Source organism: Schistocerca piceifrons, chromosome 6 (assembly GCF_021461385.2).
Source record: "Schistocerca piceifrons isolate TAMUIC-IGC-003096 chromosome 6, iqSchPice1.1, whole genome shotgun sequence".
Classification (NCBI taxonomy): domain Eukaryota; kingdom Metazoa; phylum Arthropoda; class Insecta; order Orthoptera; family Acrididae; genus Schistocerca; species Schistocerca piceifrons.
Window position 1 is genome coordinate 358,802,555 of NC_060143.1, and position 22,226 is coordinate 358,824,780.

A 22,226-nucleotide genomic window follows, 5' to 3' on the forward strand; every position below is an offset into this window, starting at 1 on the left:
ATATATGATGCTGAAGTTTTACTGCATGAACAGTAACTTTTTTTCCTTTAATGATTTAGGGAGGGGGAGGGGGGAGAATTGGCAGCGACAAAAAGTTGCGTAAAATTTTGAAATTATGTGTAAAGGTTTGTGTCCTCGGAGTCTTTCGCGGTGGCATGTTTCAGTAAAATCATTTCGCTTTCGAATAAAACACTGGCGCTTTCGTCAGCTCCGGCAGTTGGTGATTTCAACTCCTGATGCCGATGGCAGCGACAGCTGTCGAAAGTTCAACTGTTTTATTCGAAATTATTGTATGTGTAAAAGTTATTGGAAGTCGCTAAGAGCTCTGATTTTCAAATAGTAGATGAATATAATCTTGGTAATTTGCGCGCTTCAATTACACTGATTCAAGACTTATACACAGTTTCTAACTTTAATGTTTTTATTATCGTGTCAAACCTCTACCGTAAGATTATTCCTCGGCATGAGTAGCTTATGACAGCATTTGAAATTTTTAAATTTGTCCAATAACTATACAGAATTTTGAAAAACAATTTATTGTTTCCCCTGAAGCCAATTTATCGGCAACCTGCAACTCGGATTGTGCGCTACCAACCTAGTTAACAGCTTAGTAAAATAAATCTCTCACCTTCTACAAGATAATGCATTGCTGAACCTTTCTGGCAAATTAATAGCGTGTGCTGGTTTGATATTTGGACAGGTATCGTTACCGTTTGATAGCGATGACTGCTCCAACTACTGTTAGAGCTTCTCCAGCGGAAAGAAATCTGAGGTTGGATTCGGTCTGGCACATTGTATTGTATTGTATTGTATTAAACCGGGGACCTAGAAACAATGGAGCGGCTTCGACCCGCCGTAGCCCTCAGTGGTTCACAACCCCACAGCAGGCCACAGCAGTCCACCCACACCGAACCCAGGTTACACACCAGACGAATGTTTGCGTGGTAAAGTAATTATGGTGTATGCGTACGTAGAAACGGTGTTTGCGCAACAATCGCCGTCATAGTGTAGCTAAGGCGGAATAGGGGGAGCCAGCCCGCATTCGCCGAGCTAGATGGAAAACCGACTAAAAACCATCCACAGGCTGGCTGGCACACCGGACTTCTACACTCATCCGCAGGGCGGGCGTCAGGCACATAGTTTAAATATGTAACCAAGCATCTGAAATGTGTGCACTCTACCAGGGCCGTTTAAAGAACGTGATGCAGATGTAGAAAAAAAAGAGGAAAAGTATTGTTTGTATTGTCTGGTACAATGGACCGACAACAGAATCCTCGACAAGAGATCCATCAGAGAGAATAATGAGTACACATGGAGAAAGGAAAGGATAACAGCTTATAGGCTACGTTAATATAAATTCATGACTATCTTCAACCAAAAGGTCGACGAAAAACAGGAAACACTGACGGATGCTGAACTTAGAATTAAAGACCTAGCATCTGGCCAGAACCGTTAAAAAAGACTGTAAACGCTGTGCTTGTAATTCATGTAATTTATAACTATATTATTATTTACAATACTTACATGTTATTATCGTGCTACACTACTGGCCATTAAAATTGCTACACCCCGAAGATGACGTGCTACAGACGCGAAGTTTAACCGACAGGAAGAAGATGCTGTGATAAGCAAATGATGAGCTTTTCAGAGCATTCACACAAGGTTGGCGCCGGTGGTGACACCTACAAGTGCTGACATGAGGAAAGTTTCCAACCGATTTCTCATACACAAACAGCAATTGACCGGCGTTGTCTGGTGAAACGTTGTTGTGATGCCTCGTGTAAGGAGGAGAAATGCGTACCATGACGTTTCCGACTTTGATAAAGGGCGGATTGTAGCCTATCGCGATTGCGGTTTATCGTATCGCGATATTGCTACTCGCATTGGTCGAGATCCAATGACTGTTAGCAGAATATGGAATCGGTGGGTTCAGCAGGGTAATGCAGAATGCCCTGCTGGATCCCAACGGCCTCGTATCACTAGCAGTCGAGATGACAGGCATCTTATCCGCATGGCTGTAACGGATCCTGCAGCCACGTCTCGATCCCTGAGCCAACAGATGGGGACGTTTGCAAGACAACAGCCATCTGCATGAACAGTTCGACGACGTTTGCAGCAGTATGGACTATCAGCTCGGAGACCATGGCTGCGGTTACCTTTGACGCTGTATCACAGACAGGAGCGCCTGCGATGGTATACTCAACGACGAACATGGGTGCACGAATGGCAAAACGTCATTTTTTCGGATGAATCCAGGTTCTGTTTACAGCATCATGATGGTCGCATCCGTGTTTGGCGACATCGCGGTGAACACACATTGGAAGCGTGTATTCTTCATCGCCATACTGGCGCACGTCCTGTGCGGGCCATTTGGATACAGAAAATGTTCGACTGCTGCCCTGGCCAGCATATTCTTCAGATCTCTCACCAATTGAAAACGTGTGGTCAATGGTGGCCGAGCAACTGGCTCGTCACAACACGCCAGTCGCTACTCTCGATGAATTGTGGTATTGTGTTGAAGCTGCATGGGCAGCTGTACCTGTACACGCCATCCAAGCTCTGTTTGACTCAATGCCCACGCGTATCAAGGCCGTGGCCAGAGGTGGTTGTTCTGGGTACTGATTTCGCAGGATCTATGCACCCAAATTGCGTGAAAATGTAATCACATGTCAGTTCTAGTATAATATATTTGCCCAATGAATACCCGTTTATCATCTGCATTTCTTCTTGGTGTAGCAATTTTAATGGCCAGTAGTGTAATACAAAAGTGTAGAAATATGTTGCATCACGAATCCATGCTAATGGCGCCTTTATTATATTCAGATTCAGAAAAGTGTACTGTGGTCTTCGGAGAATAGATCAACAACGCCTGTACTTTAAATAATAAGCAGGTACACGGCACTACATGGATCGTTGTAAAGCACCGTACTTTTGTCCACAGGCCTTTGCTTCCAAGATGCAGTGCACATCACCGCCATCTTGGGAGAATCTGTGGTGTTCAACTGCCACGTTGAGTTCCCGGGCGATCATCCCGTGCCCTACGTGTTGCAGTGGGAGAAGAAGGTAGGCGAAACGGTAGGCCAAAAACTCTGTTCTATTTCTCTCGTTCGAAAATTTTAAAAAAAGAAAACACCAGTTTTTTCTTGTAAAAGGATGCATGCGTTGCAGTGGGACAGAGTTGGCATGTTGGCAGCGAAACATGACAAATCACCGAGTGTCTTTTGACTCTGAAATACACCAAACTTTGCAGCATGCAATGTGTCTCTTTCAGGAGCAGCAGCCTTGAAGAGCGCGCAAATGTGAGCAGTGAGACGCACTTTTTCTCCCAAATTAAGACTACGAGATGATTCTGTCTGCCTTTAAATACTTCGAGCCTCTCATCATTTCCATCTTACTTCTTTCTCTGCTCCCCAACGCAGAAATGCGATTTCCACCACTATGAATACCGCATTCCCTGCATGATCGTCGTACAGTCTCTCTAAATGATCAAAAATGACGTTCTGCTCTATTTTTATGCTTTCTCTCCAAGAAGACAGTGGTTTCCAAAGATTTAGTTTCACGTTCTACAAACTGCACAGCTGTAAAACCCTACTTTTCCATGTCTTACTAACGAGACTTCATCTTAGTGGCAATTCGTTCACATCACCACTAATTTTTATGAAGCCCGTTTTGCACGAACGACTTTTCTGTCTGCATCAGCTATTAGTGACAAGTTAGTCTACTGCAGCATCCCCGCGAGTTTATTTTTGTACTGTGAATCGCGTCTTGTCACGGGTGGTCGTTTTCGTTTACACTTCAGCTCCAAAACTGCCTCTTTGTGAGAGCTGTTTGCTGTGCAGCTTGGCACCAGAAAGGTAAAGTGAGGTTATGAGGGACCATATTTTTCACGAAAAATTCAAAATATAATAACAAGAACGCAGGTAGAAGCAATGATAATAGAGTTTACTAATGGTCAAAGCAAAATTCGCCAGTGGATGTCCTTTACAAAGGTCGTATGGTAAATTCTTCACACTCCTGATAACTGGACGAATATGAAATGTGTCTTCCAAACATTTCAGAACACCTACGTGCATCCCCTCAGAAAAATTTACACTTACAAACATGTCAAACAATCTTCAGAAGGCTATAAATTGGGTTGTTTCACTTCACCTTTCTATTTTGTTTTCTTTCTAAGTATGAAAGTACATTGAAAGTTAGTTTGCTCATTAAAAAGATATGACTTTTCTATTTACGTTGTTATTTGTGCATAGTGTGGGTTTTCTTTGTCCATGTATTGCAAAACCTTTCTGCTTTCAGATATTTCGTCTCTCTTGTGGAGAGCAATAATAGGAAACATACCAGGTCCTCTTAAAATTTCTGCAAACCAAGGCAAGCTCTACTTCCCTTCATTATCATATTAATCATGGGAAATACACAACAAAAAACTTATGAGCACAGTATGAAACGCTTTCCTAAATGAAATGTTCAATATGCCCTCCGCTAGCAAGGATACAACAATCAAGCCACCGTCGTATTAAATCCCTGACGCCGTGAAGTATCCCTGTAGAATTGCGTATTGTTTCACTGCCTTCCACTGTGCTAGCACGAAGACTCTATACATCTTGTACCGGGGTTCCGTACACAAGAGCTTTCAAATGCCTCCACAAAGAAAGGTCTAGTGGGTTTAGGTCAGGAGAGCGTGGTGGACAAGGAATTGGTCCACCTTTATTTATACATCGGACACGGAATCCGTTATTTAGAAGCCTACTAACATTAAACAGTGAGGTGGGGAGGAACTCCATCGTGCATGAAGTACATATTTTGTCACACTCGTAAAGACATATATTCCATCAGACTAGGTAGAGTATTCTCTCAGAAACCATCGTAACTTTCTCCTTTGAGCCTGGGTGGAAAAACTTCAGGCCCTAATGGGGTTGCCATTTTCAGCTGGAACCTCGTCGGGATATTCTGAGATGGGGGTGTAGAAATTAAAGAAAATTTATTTAATATAATTGCTTTTCATATATAACACACTTACATGAAACTTGTTGCGCTTAAGTAGCTGGCAGGTCATGTTTCACCTTTTCCAGCAAGTCTTATTTCCCAAGTCATATTTCCCTTTTACATATTTATAAAACTCCATATAAGTGAGCTTGCAGTGAAACTGGCACTGTAAGAATGATTCCGCAGTCTCTGGCAGCAGTCGACTACTTTCATTACTCCACTGGGCCGACATCAGCCAAAAACTCTTTCCACAGAGTCGTTGTGTGCGGTAATACTGTGGTGTCACCGCCAGACACCACACTTGCTAGGTGGTAGCTTAAATCGGCCGCGGTCCATTTAGTACATGTCGGACCCGCGTGTCGCCACTGTGTGATCGCAGACCGAGCGCCACCACAAGGCAGGTCTCGAGATACGGACTAGCACTCGCCCCAGTTGTACGACGACTTTGCTAGCGACTACACTGACGAAGCCTTTCTCTCATTTGCCGAGAGATAGTTAGAATAGCCTTCAGCTAAGTCCATGGCTACGACCTAGCAAGGCGCCATTAGCCTTACATAGTTTGATAGTTATCGTATGAAATGTCTCATCAAGACGATGTATACAACAAGGACGATTAAAAGTTAAGTATTAAAACAGCTACGTACTTTTCTTGTTACCACTTATTACGTATCCTGTTTCAGACCTCTATCTAGCCTAAGAGAGATTACGCGTGCCTTTCGGCTACTTCAGTGTGGCGTAGCTGTCTTGTTACGCCACAACAAATACAGTACACACATTCGCATAACTTTAGCAGTTGGCATTTGCGTTCAGGATTTTCGGTTTCCGAAAGGAAGTAAATCCACCTTTCTTCCATTCTTTTGAGTCACGCTTAGTTTCTAATAAGCACTTCAGATACATATATTCTTGAAAACAATTGTCGCCTGAAATCTTCACACCACTTTTTCAAATGGTTCAAATGGCTCTGAGCACTATGGGACTTAACATCTGAGGTCATCAGTCCCCTACACTTAGAACTACTTAAGCCTAACTAACCTAAGGACATCACACACTTCTATGCCCGAGGCAGGATTCGAACCTACGACCGTAGCGGTCGCGCGGTTCCTGACTGACGCGCCTAGAACCGCTTGGTCACATCGGCCGGCTCACACCACTTTTAGTCAGGTATACAATAGTGTTTGCAATCATCACCCAATCTGGGGTTTCAGATAGTGTCATCTAATTAACTACATGATATTTATTAAAAGAAATAGCCCGTTTGTCAAAGTAATCAAATGCTATTTTATAGAAAGCTTTTGACTCTTCCTAAAATTTCGAAATCAAATTAATTATTTCTTGGTTAAGGTTCTCATTCTTTCATTTGTTCGAATTCATCTTTTTTTGCATGCCAATAAAACTGGCATTGTTCCTTTTATTTAGACATCTTTGAGTGTCGATTAATATACAATATGTGATCAAAGATATCTGGACACCTGACTGAAAATGACTTACAAGTTCGTGGAGCCCTCCATCGGTGGAATTCAATACGGTATTCGCCCACCCTTTGCCTTGACGATAGCTTCCACTCTCGCAGGCATGTGTTCAATCACGTGCTGCAAGGTTTCTTGGGCAATGGCTGCCCATTCTTCACGGAGTGCTGCACTGAGGAGAGGCATCGATGTCGGTTGGTAAGACCTGGCACGAAGTCGGCATTCCAAAATATCCCAAATGTGCACTATATGATTCAGCTCAGGTTCTCTGTGCAGGCCAGTCAATTACAGGGATGTTATTGCCGCGTAACCACAACGCCAAAGGCCGTGCATTATGAACAGGTGCTCGATAGTGCTGAAAGATGCAATCGCCATCCTCGAATTGCTCATCAACAGTGCGAAGCAAGAAGGCGCTTAAAACATCATTGTAGGCCTGTGCTGTGATAGTGCCACGCAAAACAACAAGGGGTTCAAGCCCCCTCCATGAAAAACACGACCACACCATAACACCACCGCCTCCGAATTTTACTGTTGACAGTACACACGCTGGCAGATGAATTTCACTGGGCATTTGCCATACCCACACCCTGCCATCGGATCGCCACATTGTGTACCGTTATTCGTCACTCCACACAACGTTTTCCCAGAGTTTAATCGTCCAATGTTTACGCTCCTTGCACAAAGCGAGGCGTCTGTCGGCATTTACCGGCGTGATGTGTGCCTTATGAGCTGCCGCTCGACATGAATTCGAAGTTTTCTCACCTTCCCCCTAACTGTCATGGTACTTGCAGTGGATCCTGATGCAGTTTGGAATTCCTGTGTGATGGTGTGGATAGATGTCTGCCTATTACACATTACGACCCTCTTCAACTGTCGGCAGACTCTATCAGTCAACAGACGAGGTTGGCCTGCACGTTTTTGTGCTTACGTGTCCTTCAACGTCTCCACTTCACTATCACATCGGGAACAGTGGACCTAGGGGTTTTTAGGAGTGTGGAAATCTCGGGTACAGACGTATGACACAAGTGACACCCAATCACCTGAGTACGTTCGAAGTCCGTGAGTTCTGCTGAGCTCCCCATTCTGCTCTCTCACGATGTCTAATGACTACCGAGGTCGCTGATAAGAAGTACCTGGCAGCAAAATGCACCTAATATGAAAAACGTATGTTTTTGAAGATGTCCGGATACTTTTAATCACATAGTGTATGTCTTATTTCACTTATCATGACTTTATTCTTCTTCATGCTTTTTATATTTCTTTCCAGCCAAGTTTGATTGCAGAAACATGAAGTAAATTTTAATGATCGGACTATTGAAAAAAACCTGAAATTATTTTAGGTCGCTTGTCTTCGGCATAGAATCCAAAGCTTAAGAATTCTCTCACCTGCGCGCATTAACGACAGTCAAATCTTGTTTTTGAATGAGACAGATGAGTCTCATGATTGACAGAACTTTTTCAGCTTCTCTGTCCTTATCGTGTATGCTGAAAAATAATTAAATATTTTCATGACGATTGTTTCAGTGTCGAGAGCTAAGACTCCAGCAGAGCTTGATATAGTAGTGCGGAGAATACAGTTAGGGCATCCAGTTCTTTTTACATTTCTTCCTAATTCTTTTTTAATTTGGTGAAACTCACTCCACTGGCCGCGCTGATGAAGGCCTCCGAAGTTGGTAATGAATCCACAAAAAGGGAGTACGGTAATTAATCTAATGAAATTTGCGGTTGTCTTAAAGTATCTCGACAAAACTTTGCAGTTTCTTTTCACGTTTCCTTACTCAGCGAATCAAACTTCAACAGCTTCTGTTGGAATCCCTTAGTTTCAGTAAAGTATTGCACAACTAAAGGAAACATCTTTCCAGCCTTGTGGTTCAATATGTCGCTGCCTATACCGTAAAATTAAACTTCTTGCAATTGTTTTATGCATTCGGACACGACGTGTGGTGCGAGAACATTTTTAACGATAGCTGTATCTTTGGTGCTGGCTGTAGGCTGCTGTGCCGCGACCTCGAAGTCAGGATACATTGCGGCATTCAGTGTTACGGTGCAGTCAAGAGAACTGAAGGACTTATTTATTTAATCGTATGGCTGGGGCCCCCTGTCGGGCAGACCGTTCGCTGGGTGCTGGTCTTTCAATCTGACGCCACTTCGGCTACCTGCAGTCGATGAGGATGATAGGATGATGATAAGGGCAGCACAACACCCAGTCCCTGGGCGGAGAAAATTCCTCGACCCAGCTGGGAATCGAACCCGAGCACAGAGGATTGACTCTGGGCCGGGTTGGACTGATGATGCTTGACAACTTTATATGCTGTTGTTACTTCTGCAGCAGCAACTAGAAATTACTCCTGGGTATCTTCTTTTATCATGAATGTAGGAATAGGCTTTGATGTCGATGCTACCATCCGTCTATTTGTATGATTCAAAAAATGGTTCAAATGGCTCTGAGCACTATGGGACTTAACTACTGTGTTCATCAGTCCCCAAGAACTTAGAACTACTTAAACCTAACTAACCTAAGGACTTCACACACATCCATGCCCGAGGCAGGATCCGAACCTGCGACCGTAGCAGTCGCGCGGTTCCGGACTGCGCCCCTAGAACCGCTAGACCACCGCGGCCGGCTTTGTATGATTCTACGTAGAAAAGTGAAGCCTCACTTTATCCTTAGCTTCCAGAGTTACTGAGATGAAACAGCTACAAACCTCACACAACGCTTCCTGATCCGTACGTCCTTTTTTGACAAAACCACTCTTTTATGTAATCATCCGAAAAGTGGCCTTTTATCTTTCCACTCTTAGGCATTTTCGTAAGTATGATACGTTTGTTAGACGTTAAACAGTCTACACTTCAGTCAACGAAGTACAAATCACTATACACTTCACGCCCTATATACTCGCAGTAAACACCTGAAACTTTAACATATGTTTTGAGTGAGGTCCGCCTTTAGCAAAACACAATTTTGTTTTTTGTCTCAGAAATGTTTCACTGCAGTTGCAGCATCACCAGTGGTTTTTTTTATTATTATTATGGCTTCTTACCACATGGTGTGGTTTTCCTGCTGTGTTACGTTTTTACAGTGACTGTTTTTCTTTACAGTTTGTCACCTGCAAGGTTTCTTTTTTCGTCATCTTCTTCATTGTCAAGTTGTATGTATTGAGTTGTTACTGTCACTGTTTACTAGCTGGGAAACACCTGAAACTTTAACATATGTTTTGAGTGAGGTCCAGCTTTAGCAAAAACACAGGTTTGTCCCTGAAATGTTTCACTGCAGTTGCAGCATCATCAAAGGTTTTTTTATTATTATGACTTCTTACCGCATGGTGTAGTTTCCTGCTGTGTTATGTTTATACAGTGACTGTACCACCTGGTAAACAGTGACTGTGACAATTCAACACATAGAACTTGACAATGAAGAAGATGACGAAATAAGAAACCTTGCAGGTCAAAAACTGTAAAGAAAAACAGTCACTGTAAAAACGTAATACAACAGGAAAACTACACCATGTGGTAAGAAGCGATAATAATAAAAAAACCACTGATGATGCTGAAACTGCAATGAAACATTTCTGGAAAAAAATTGTTTTTTGCTAAAGGTGTACCCCACTCAAAACATTTGTTATTTTATAGCAAACACAGACAAAAGAGCTTCAACATCAAGATGATTAACTTGAAACATTACTAACTTGCGCTCGTTGTTCGTATTACGTTAATCGTCTTATCACATCGCTATCCAAATGGAAACTGCCCGATTGCTCCGCTTAGCGCTGCTTAAATAGTTCCGCCCCGTGCTACTTGATAAGTCTGGTATCATCTCGAATGATGGCGCTAGATCTAAAGGCAACATGCAACGCCATCTGTGAGATGACCTTATCAACTAAAACTGGTTGACATAAATAAAACTAACTGAGGCTGCATTTACATGTTGCGCTAACAACGGCTTTGCTCCAGTACTTGAGTCAAGCTCGTAACAGTATTTTGCAAAATCAGGACAAAATTGAGTCTTGGTGGGATATCGGGAAAAGAAGGTCCACACAGATGAAGCTCCCGATATATCGGGACGGATGGCTACCGTAGAGCCTAACAGTCACCAACAACGCCAGCCCCAATGTTGACAGAAAATCTTTGTTGATGGTGTGACTGTAAATTTCGAGGGGATTCTCGACACCCCAAACGTGCTGATAATGAAAATTTACAATCTAATCACGTTAAAACCAAAGAATTAAATGAGTTCTAACACGGACATAAAGCGTTTCCGGACTCATATCCGTATAACACATTTCATTCATCTATGTATGAGGAATGTTTCCGGAATGTTTGGCCATATCTTCTTGTTACACGTGTATATTAGGAGTGAGCTTGACGGGAATAGGGTAACTATCGATGTTAGCAGATGACGACTCTGCTTCTGTGCGTGAACAGTTCACAGTACAAAAATTTTAGAACCCCATATTCGGCTCAGACAATTGGTCATTGACATCACTACTTTACACGCAACGTGATTCGCTGCTGATTTACATGCAGTCACGTGACATGCACCCACAACGAGTGGTCAATTTTGACGGAAAGTCGCTCGCGTAAAACGGGTTTTATGTTACGTTGTCATGTTTCAACTGCATCAGATTCTGTTTTCCTCTCTGAGAAATTATGACGCAGCACCCCCTTATTCGTCATGCAGTACTCATTCCGTCATGCTGCGACATCTTGCAACATTATAAAAGTTACGTCTGAGAAGTACGGATCCTGAACGCTTTTACTGCATCACAGTCCATTAAATTACCACTAACTTCAAGGTATCTTTGTCTTGACAATAGGAAGAATAGACATTTTACTTTCGTACTTGCTTTTGTTACAACAGTCCGTGCAGTTAAAAGGAATAATAGCTAGATTAAAAAGACTTTCACAAACTCAATAACTCTTTACAATATCAACAAAACAGTTTCGCATTGCTCCAAAATATCATCTCAGGCATTTGTAAACATTAAATTTTTCCCTTACAATCTGGAAAAGTAAGATCTAAGACATTTCCCAAATGTAATTTCTTCTTTCATCGCTCGAGTGCGATCTCCCAGAACTAACACCAGTTTGTCGTCAGACAAAGAACGGCACGTCACTACATAAAAAGAAACGTCTCCAAAGCGATTATCAGTGATGTTGCTTCGCAGCAAAGCAAATCACGTTCTCCATGTTGAATTGACTCGCTGCAGTTTTAAAAGACGTTCTACTAAAATGTAATTTCTTCCATTTTGCTTGTGATTCCCGGTTCTTCACAGAGAGATGGTCTGCCATTTCATTCCTCGTCATTCAGTCCTGTCTGACCACACTGGTAGGATCTGCGCCACCTAAGCATTGCGTCATATGACAGCGCATTACTACCATACACTTCCATCACTTTATCATCGGTTGTTCAGCCTTTGTTACCCACCAAACGAGGAAAACGAATTACTGCACGATACTGTATATTGTCAGCAGGATGTGTCATTTTAATCTGGCCCCTCCAGCAGCATACGGCGAGCTGATTTCGATGTGCGTCAGAACTACAGACACGAACCCGCACACAAACAAATAGTTAATTACGTAACTTCCGTTTTTCGACGTGATAATTAAAACGTAGACTTGCTCTCATATTGTCTGCGACGATTAACTGGCATGAATTTTGTAGGAAAAAATGAATAAAAAACTCACTTTAATCGCTTTTTAAACATCCTAAGCAACGATGTCCCTACGACAGTTAGTAGGAGGGGGGAAGGGGGGAGAGGGTGGAAGGGGTCTCGGGCTGGGGTATGGAGTATTTTTAATATTTCGGAAGACCAATGGCAACTTGTAATTATCCATAAAAAAAGTTGCATTTCCGATCCTGTTAAAAACCTGAGTAATACCGACTTTTGAACCATTTTCTTGAAAGAAAAGCGCCTGATTTACCCTATATTTTCCTTTCTCTGAGAGCTAAGGGGGGGGGGGGGGGGGGTCATCTGCTTAAATCATCACCGGTACTCTTGCACTGTCAGGACAATGCACTGTTAGAGTTTAGCTGTTTTCGAATTTGTGTACATGATTCGCTTACCTCCTGGGCACAGTTCGAAGAAAACTTTCGAGAGTGGAGTGGCATAACCACAAAGAAAAGGATGACTCAAAGAGAAAGAACAAATTTCAGTTGTTTATTTCAAACAAACGGCAAAAGATAGAAACACTTTGCGCATGTCACTGGACAGAGAGAGGTTCAAAGTTTTGTGTTTGCACAGACATTATACCATACAATCAACAGGAGTACCATGAGTTGCTCGAGAAACATCGGAACGGTAGTCTATCTCATTCCACACACGAATCAACAAGTTCCTGTTTACTGAATCGACAGCTTCAGTAATTTGATCTCTCAGCTCTTGAAGACTAGTTTCCATACGTGGGACAATGTCTTTTATGTACCCTCATGGAAAAAATCGCAAGATGTAAAGTCTGGTGGCCAGGGAGGCCAAAACCAATAAACAAGATTTTCTTGTCCACCTCTTCCAGTCTAACGTTGCGGGATGGTGTTGTTAAGATATCTCCGCACCTCAAGATGAAAGTGAGGCAGGGCGCCGTGACGCATAAAAATGAAATCACTGGAATCTTCGTGAAGTTAAGAAATCAACTAATTTTGCAGCATGTCTAGCTATGACATTAATGTCTCAGTTCCCTCCACAAAAAAGGTCTGTACATTTTGTGAATAGAAACTGCACGAAACACGTTGATTTTCGGCCAGTCTCTTTCATGTTCGACGACGACATAAGGATTTTGTCACCCGTAGATTCTTACATTATGGCAGTTTACTTTACCCGATAGATGACATGTCCATTCGTCCGACAAGATGAATCGTTCGGGAAAAATGAAGTACAAAATTCGTACCGTATGGTTGTCGGGACCCATTTCATGCAGTGACTGCAACTTGAACGCATCGTATGCGGGCGTCGTTTCAGAACATGCCACACTCTTGACTGAGGAAGTTGAAGCCCTGGCCTGCCAGACTTGTGGACTTCCTAGGGCTCCGTGTGAACGCATCTCGAATACGTTCGAGATTGTCATCAGAGAAGCGTGGCCGACCACTGCCCTTGCCTTTGCATATGCAACCAACTTCCAAGAATTTTGTATGTCAGTCATAAACTTTCTTGTGCAGAGGCGGCTTCTCGCTGAATGCACGTTGCACTTGGACAATAGATGACTTCACGCAAATTCCTACACACAAAATGATTTTTGTTGTGGTATAGTCCTCATGTTGCTACAAGGTACTCGTACATAAACCAGAAAGGCAGGCCATTCCGACGAGTACGCTCTCATTGGCAGCGACGTGTTAATCCACTTGGCAGCCAGCGCTGGCGCAGTGACACGCTCGCTAACGGGAATCTCACACAGTAAAACAATTTTTCACGCTTCTTTTCATTCGACTTCGAGCATCTCATTGACGGAGTTCAAGATGATTCGAATGAATTGGTATTTGAAGTATTCGAAAGCAAATATAAAGCGGCAAAGGCATTGATGACTACACTTTTTGATACGCCCGCTAAACCCGCTGGGCAGAACAGGTAATAGGATTGTGGAAAGGGCCACGGGTTGAGGTCAGTTTCTGCTTCTAATTCTCATTTATTTTAACTTAATAACCTTTACAACCTGAGCTGCACATAGCCGAATCTTTACCGAATGCAACTCTTTCACAGCTGAAGGCCTCCAACAATAAATCTTAACAAGATAAAAATCCAGTTACGATAGCAATAAAATAAATCAAAAAACAACATATTCAACGTGCAATACAACTGGCTGAGGGCCACAATTAAATTTCAAAACTTCAGAATATATTACCATAGACCTTTAAAGGCAGAAGGACACCATGTTTAACAACAAGAAATATCAAAAATCAACAAGATAAAAACCCAATTAAGATAGCAATAAAATAATTTAAAGAAGCAACATATGTAAGGTGCAGTACCAGTGGCTAAGGGCTACAATTAAAATTCAAAATTTTAAAATGTATTACCATAATCTTTAAAGGCAGGAGGCCGCAGTGTTTAAGCTTGAAAGGTAAATTTAAAAATTAATTTTGCAAAATTTTAAGAAAACTGTTTTGGCCACTCTGCCATTTGTAGCATTTTCCATAAGCCATGTATTCCTTCTTGAAACAACAACCAATGACTGGTTACGTATTATCCATGACTTTCGAATACAGTGGCAGTTCTTAAACTGTGTAGAAGTCGTCGGTGGCAAATGTATCGTAATGCAGTTCTACATATGCTGCCACACATTTTTTGTGCATTGGAGGCTTTCCTGCTGACTTCAAATCTCGTGTGACCATTCTCAGGCATATTAAAGCATGCACTAACGTCGTATGAAACTGTATTTAATTACCATTTGTGTCAGGGAAAGCAGGTTAATCAAAAAATTAATACAGCAATTTGGCAACCAAATATCGAATCGGCAATTGGGTTATAACGCCTAAAGCGATAACTGTAAAACCAATTATTATGACTGGTCCTTCATAACTACTTGCAAGACTGGGATCAGTGATACTTTATGGATACTGAAGACGATTGACGTAATATTATATTTGGTACTTAGTGCCAAGGTGTTTGACACAAAAATTCGATCAGGGATGTAAAATCTTTCGGTAAAAGAAATCGACTTGTCAAAGGCTGTATTTCCTGCCTGTAAGGACTGTTTCGGCGATGCTGGAAAGTAGTAATTGGCAATCTGGTGTTATTACATGTAATTATAAAGTATTCTAAACGTTGCAAATATACAAAATATCTTAAGACAAAACGTGTCCACCACCTGCAGCGAGCACAGAAATATTCATTTTGTAAACAACAAACGCCATTGTCTTGCTTGATGTATTTTATTTGTTCCACACGTCTTTCGCCTCTTACTTTAAGGCATTTTCAATGGAATCTTTGCGATATTTGTAGATTATGAAACAGCTCACCCCTTATTTTTTACATGAATAAGTGATTACTTACAGTTAATCCAGTTTCTGGCTGGCATCTGCGTTTCCTCTCATCTGGTCGCAAGCTGCAGGTCGCACTATGACTTCACTTACGAGACATAAGCACGTTTTCACGTTACAATTTTTTTTCTTCACATTTTTCATGTACTTTGTGTTAATTGGCGTGGAGCACAACTATTCTTCTGACACTAGCTGCGGATATTTTACCAAAAACTGATTTAAAGTCGTAACTACTGTGTGTTCAATTTACGTCTCTTCTTACTTGGTTTGTTTACGTACATGTTGCACACCTAATGAAGTATATGCTGGAAACTAAATTCTGTTTATTCTGTTCCTTTTATACCTGTTTATGTGTGTGTGTAGATAGTCAGGCGAATTGTAGAAAGTTGAGTGTGAATGTAATATCTGTCAGAGCGTAGTTGAAGTTTTCGTGTTCAGCTGATTCGAGTTTTGGTTTAACTATTTTGTGAAGGTGTTCATGTAAAAGTGAGGACAAATGGGTTGGGTGCTTGAATTGTGATAATAATCTTCTGTTGACATGTTGTTCTACTATTTAACTATTAATGTAAGCAGTGAATTTACACTTACAGGAACCCCACCACAAAACATTTAATCCGAAACTCAAATCAGCTGAACAGCAAAACTTTCAACCACTCTCTGACAACTATTGCACTCACTTTTAATTTTCTATAACTCGCACTGACTAGCCACACACACATACAGATACAAGAAGAACAGAAATAAACAGACGTCTTTTTTCAGCATATAATTCGTTAGGTTGCCAACATGTACATAAACAAAGCAAACAGGAAGAGACACGAAGTGAATACACTATATTTACGACTTTAAATCACAGTTTTCGGTAAAATGTCTGCAGCTACTTACAGAAAAATAATGGTACTCCACACCCATTAGCGTAAAGAACACGAAAATTGTGAAGAAAAAAGAGTGAACATGAAAATGTACTGATGTTCCATAAGCTAAGTTTTAGTTCAACCTCCAGCATATGACCAGGTGAGAGGAAACGCAGATGTTCGCCAAAAGCCGGCCGGTGTGGCCGTGCGGTTAAAGGCGCTTCAGTCTGGAACCGCGTGACCGCTACGGTCGCAGGTTCGAATCCTGCCTCGGGCATGGATGTGGGTGATGTCCTTAGGTTAGTTAGGTTTAAGTAGTTCTAAGTTCTAGGGGACTGATGACCACAGAAGTTAAGTCCCATAGTGCCCAGAGCCATTTGAACCATTTTGTTCGCCAAAAACTCGATTTATTGTAAGAAATTACTTACTCACGCAAAAAATATTGGAACTGTTTTATAATCTAAAAATATCTCATATCAAAACAAAATTGAATAATTCTAGATGCCACCGAAGATGCCTTAAAGTAAAAGGCGAAACGCGTCTTGAATAAATAAAGTACATTTCAGCAAGAAAACAACGTTTGTCTTACAAAACGAAATAATCAATAGCTATAAATAATAAGCAAATTAAATCTTACGACAGACCAACAAATTAGCTTTGGTTTAACTTTTGTCGGTCTATATAGGATATTGTAAATATTAACGTGTTCCATGTCACTATAATTCTCATTTCACATGCTACTAAATGCCGTTTAAAAAAATTTATCCATTCTGAAAAACTGTAGTTACTTTCATGTCTCGATAGATCAACAGAGTTTGCATACTTTCGTCATGCGACGAAATACGTGGCTCTTTACGAGCTATCATTTGAAGAAAAAAAAGTTTCCATTTCTTGAATCGTTTACGAAATTTGGGACTGATAAAACCACATGGTTTACAACGAGCAGGCGAAGTATCGGTCGCATCGAGAGCGACCTGCTCCGCCAGCACGGCCCGTTGCCGACATGTCATTCAATATCTCACGGACGGTGATAGTTATCGTTCAGCTCTCAGCATAAAAAATAATTTCGATATGTAGACTAAATTTCATATGGAATAATGTACTGACTAAAATGAACTATACTCGAAGTCCACGCATTGCGTTTTTACCTCTGTATACTCAATAAAATTCCATGTAATCGTTTATGTAAAAGTGATACAACAAGTAACCACCACAAATAAAGAAAATAAATTCAGTCCTTTATCGAGCGAAGAAATCAGGCTGTAAGATGCAGAAGAATCAAATTTTTTTACCGAATAGTTTACTTCAAATCGAATGATAAGTATTTCATAGCTGCCGCCGCGGACGCGCCAGGGCCTCGGCGAAAGTTCGTATAGCCAGGGGTTCTGTATATGACGTCACACTCAGGACGTTCTGTGATTGGCGGCGTGGACCTGCAGCGCAGGGCCGGCTATGTCGCGCCGCTGACAGCATTTCCATGGCAACCAAGGCCGTGCCGCACGGTTTTTATACGCGGCAACCATAGTGAGAACCAGACTTCATGATACAGGATACATTCTCCTGCACTTGCATGGGACCTGCGGTAGTAATCGAAGACACGCTAACAGCTGCGAACCACCTGCATCCCTTCATGCTTGATGTCTTCCCCGATGGTGATCTGATCTTTCAGCACTATAATTGTCCCAGTCTCAGAGTGAGAACTGTGCTACAGTTGCCTGAGGAGCATTAAAGTGAACTCACACTGATGTCACAGTGACCAAATTCGCCTGATGTGCGGGTTCCCCCACCGACGTCGTTATTGGGTGCCATCACTGCTTACACAAATCAGCGGTCCTTGTTTACAAGAATTACGTGGCCTGTGGGTTGACATCTAATGCCACATACCTCTACAAAAGTACCAACAAACTTTCGGATCCCTGATAAGCAGAATCAGTGATGTATTCCGTTCCAAAGATGAACAAACAAACTACTGAGCAGGTGGTCACAATGTTTTGACCTATCTGTGTATATAAAACGCTTCTTAAATGCTATGGCAGTCATTTACAACGCCTTTTAACACACTGGCAGAGGAGTAAATGTCATGAGAACACAGCCAGAGGAAGACTGCACTGTGAAAATGCTGAAATCAAATGAAGAAGGTCAGACTAAATAATGGTTAGTTAAGATTGGTCTTGTAATCAGTCATGCATGTAAGCCACTGGCTGTGGTACACACGCAACTAACTTGTCCATTGGCAGTGCATTGGATGAATTCGCCACCAGCTAGTTTCTCAGGTGCAGATGACCTCAATCTGTAACTAACCTAATCCCTCAGATGGCAGCATGTCTCTTCAAATGCTGCACAGTGAAATTGTCTCCCCCAATGAGCTAGAGTGGATGGGGCTAGTGTTAGCAGCGTAGCATACCATTGTAGCTTGGCTTCTGTAGTCTCCACTGGTCAGCTGCAGCATGAAAACCCCATGACACATTGAGAATGAGTCTATGCAAACAGCCCTCTAAAAGCAGGACACTCTAGTGGGGCACCATAGTACTTGCTGCTACATACACAGTCAAAATTCAATAGAGGGAAAGTCTTTATCAGTAAAACCTAATACACAGTTCACAGATGTAATGTGTTCTCTCTTATTGAACTGTACCTATCTCTTGCTATCATTGTCAGTCGCTTCCACAAATGCCACTTGGTACTTTCAACTCCCTCTATTATGGGACCAAATTTGTTCTGTAGTTGTTCAGGTGGAATTGATAACTTTCTTCAGTTGTGGCATGTGATAAATACGTCACATTCTTCCTTTCTTTCCAATTGTTCCTCCCCTTATCGGCTTGTTCTCTTTCTTTGGACAGATTTTTATCACACTACCCATCAACACATTTTGAAGCGAAATATTATATGTATGCAGTTCTCCCAACTTAAACATTTAAAATATTTTCAAAATTTATCATCATTGTAAATAATGTCTGTGCAACAATTAGTTTCCTTCTTCTGAAATGTTGTCTTTTAAGCTACATCTTCACTCTTTATGTTTTCCTGACTGTTACTGTACTCGTTCCCTCATCATATTGTAGTGTCCCATCTAACCATAACTGTAACCTCAATATTTTTTTCCACTGCTTACCTAAACACTTGAAATAAGGCTTGCACTCACCATGATCAACACCATCCCTACTTCTGCAATACCAAGTAATGTTACATCTTATGAATAATGTTGATGCCTTATGGTTGATGAATTAGAAAACAAATTTGTTTTCGTTATATTTGAATTATGATTTCCTTATCACAAAGACTCTTTACACTGATGAACCACATCAATAATGTTGTCTGTAATTTCGGTAAATGGCGTATCTCCTACCTCATTGATGTTCAGTGAAGGCATGTGCTCCAAACCTATCAATCTCATTGTTGCCAAGACATTGTTGTCAAGATATTAAACCATTTCTTCCTCAGCTATGCTAGCTCTGCATCTTTCTTGATATGATACAATCTGGTTCATGTATGCCCTGTGGTTTATTTTATTTTATTTTTTTCGCATAAATTATTATTATTGCAGTTAATCTATATTATTAATGTACAACTGTTATCTCTTATTTCTAACCCGGTAAGAAACATGTGAGTGAAGACCCTGTCATTCTTATTAATTTCACAACAGAATGACCCATCAGGTAAGTGATCATAGTTGTGATATCTTCCCACAATGCACAAATAATTAATAAGTCCCACATATGCCTGGGGCTTCCATCATTATTACCAACTATCAGTCTTAGACCCTTTAAATGTATCGTCTTTTATGAACACTTGCATCTTTTAAGTGTCTAGTGGCAGCTTGTGCTTTGCTTTCAAGAGCCACATATTAAGAAAGCTACTGCAATAAATAAAACAAAATTATGAAGAATGCCAACAGAAAAGTACAACAAGATGTTTACTATGTAACAACATCCTATTAAAAATTTGTATTTCAGGAGTCACACTGCACTCATCTGGTGAAAATGTTTCTGCTGACGAACTGCCAACTCCTCTGCAATGTTGCACATTAGGAATGATGAATGACTTACTTCATATCTTCCACACACAAATGCGGCAATGTGTGGTACTAAAATTGACATGCAGAGACAGAGAGCTTGACTTGTGAAACAAGTAGCACCTTTCATTTTAGTTTTCAGAGGCTGTTCCTTAAACACAAATCCACAGCATATATGATGTGCTTTGTGTTCTAATCAATTCCTTAGAAGTAACTTTCACTGGAAGCAGAATGAGACATTCAGCTCAGATTTCTACCAAATACACTATCATTGTAGAAAGAATCAAACAATTAAAGCTACAAGAGAACTCTACTTTTCAGGTAACAGGAGAGATAAATATAAATAGAACATAACAAAAATTCTAGCTTTTGATAGAATGTCTTATTCTGAGAACTAGTTTTTGTTTTGTCTCTTTTTGTTTTGTTTTATGTCTGCTGTTGCAGATTAAACAAGTTTTGCTACATCTGGGCAGTTCTTGGACAACTTACACCAAATTTAATTTTTTGGTGGTTTTAGTCAGATGAACATTGAACCAGCTGTGATTATCTTTGAACAACAATTGGTATTATGATGACAACACAAGTATTTGCTCAAACCAAGAAACAGATACATTGCTTCATTAATTTTCCCATAGTACATTGAAATTTTAGAACTGTTGCACTGTGTAATCTTAAATTTTATGCTCATATGAAGATCTGTTAAGAAGATTGTTATGGAAATACATAGATGGCCTGAAATGTACCTTTGTTGCAATACTACACTGCTGTGTTAAATTAGTGGAGTAAACGGAAATGAATTTTTAAGAAATAACAAAAATAGTACACACTTCAAACATACTACAGAGATTTTTAAAAAATCACAGAGAAATGCTTTATTCTTTGACAAATAAGATGAAGATCACATCACAAAGTGATGTCATAGACAAAAAAGGAATTATTTTTAAATTCCTAACTAATGACTATGTTTATCTCCATCTTTGTACTTCTACAAAAAATCAAAATATCAACAAACACACTCATCACTATTTAAAGCGGAGTAGCAATCCTTCATTTGTGTAGCAGTTTGATGGTATTCTTCACATCACAGAATGTGAATGATTAGTCCCAGAACAGAATGTTGTATAGATGATGAAATATTAGCACAAAAAATAAATTAAAAATAATATGAATGATATAATGACAACATTGTGTTTATTGTTAAAAACCACTTGCAACAAACATAAAACAAATGGAACACTGGGAGAAAGAAATGTTTCTTGTTTTAAGAGTGGGAACTGCAATGTAATGTTAACTCACAAATTTTACAGATCTGAGCTAATGGTAGTAGTATTCAAAGTTACATAATAGCTGATTAAGATTGCTAACAAGACGAATGCCCAGAAAACCCACAAAAGAACAATTTATATGCTTTTTATAAACAGATCAGGTAAATAGGTACAAACTAACTGATTTTGAGTCAAGTGTCATTCAAAGTTCTGACAGTCTTTTGTGTCTTGGAGATCATAACATTAGATCAGATAGTAATTTTAACAATAGTAATTGCAAATGTGGTGCTACAGAAGAATGCTGAAGATTAGATGAGTAGAGCACATAATTAATGAGTAGGTATTGAAGAGAATTGGGGAGAAGAGGAGTTTGTGGCACAACTTGACTAGAAGAAGGGAGCAGTTGGTAGGACATGTTCTGAGGCATCAAGGGATCACCAATTTAGTAATGGAGGGCAGTGTGGAGGGTAAAAATCGTAGAGGGAGACAAAGACATGAATACACTAAACAGATTCAGAAGGATGTCGGCTGCAGAACATACTGAGAAACGAAGCAGCTTGCACAGGATAGAGTAGCATGGAGAGCTGCATCAAACCAGTCTCATGACTGAAGACCACAACAACAACAATTGCAAAAAGATTAAGATTATGTGCAAGAGCACATAAACTTGACTATTAC

The 22,226-nt window shown here is 40.7% G+C and overlaps 1 protein-coding gene across 1 annotated transcript in view; it reads left to right on the forward strand.

Annotated features, from left to right (window-relative positions):
• Positions 1–22,226, forward strand: part of LOC124802602 (protein turtle-like) — an 888,421-nt gene that overhangs the window by 659,096 nt on the left and 207,099 nt on the right. Inside the window, exon 5 of the mRNA XM_047263481.1 lies at positions 2,942–3,063. Within this exon, the coding sequence (XP_047119437.1) occupies positions 2,942–3,063 (122 nt within the window). The remainder of the gene's footprint in view (positions 1–2,941; positions 3,064–22,226) is intronic.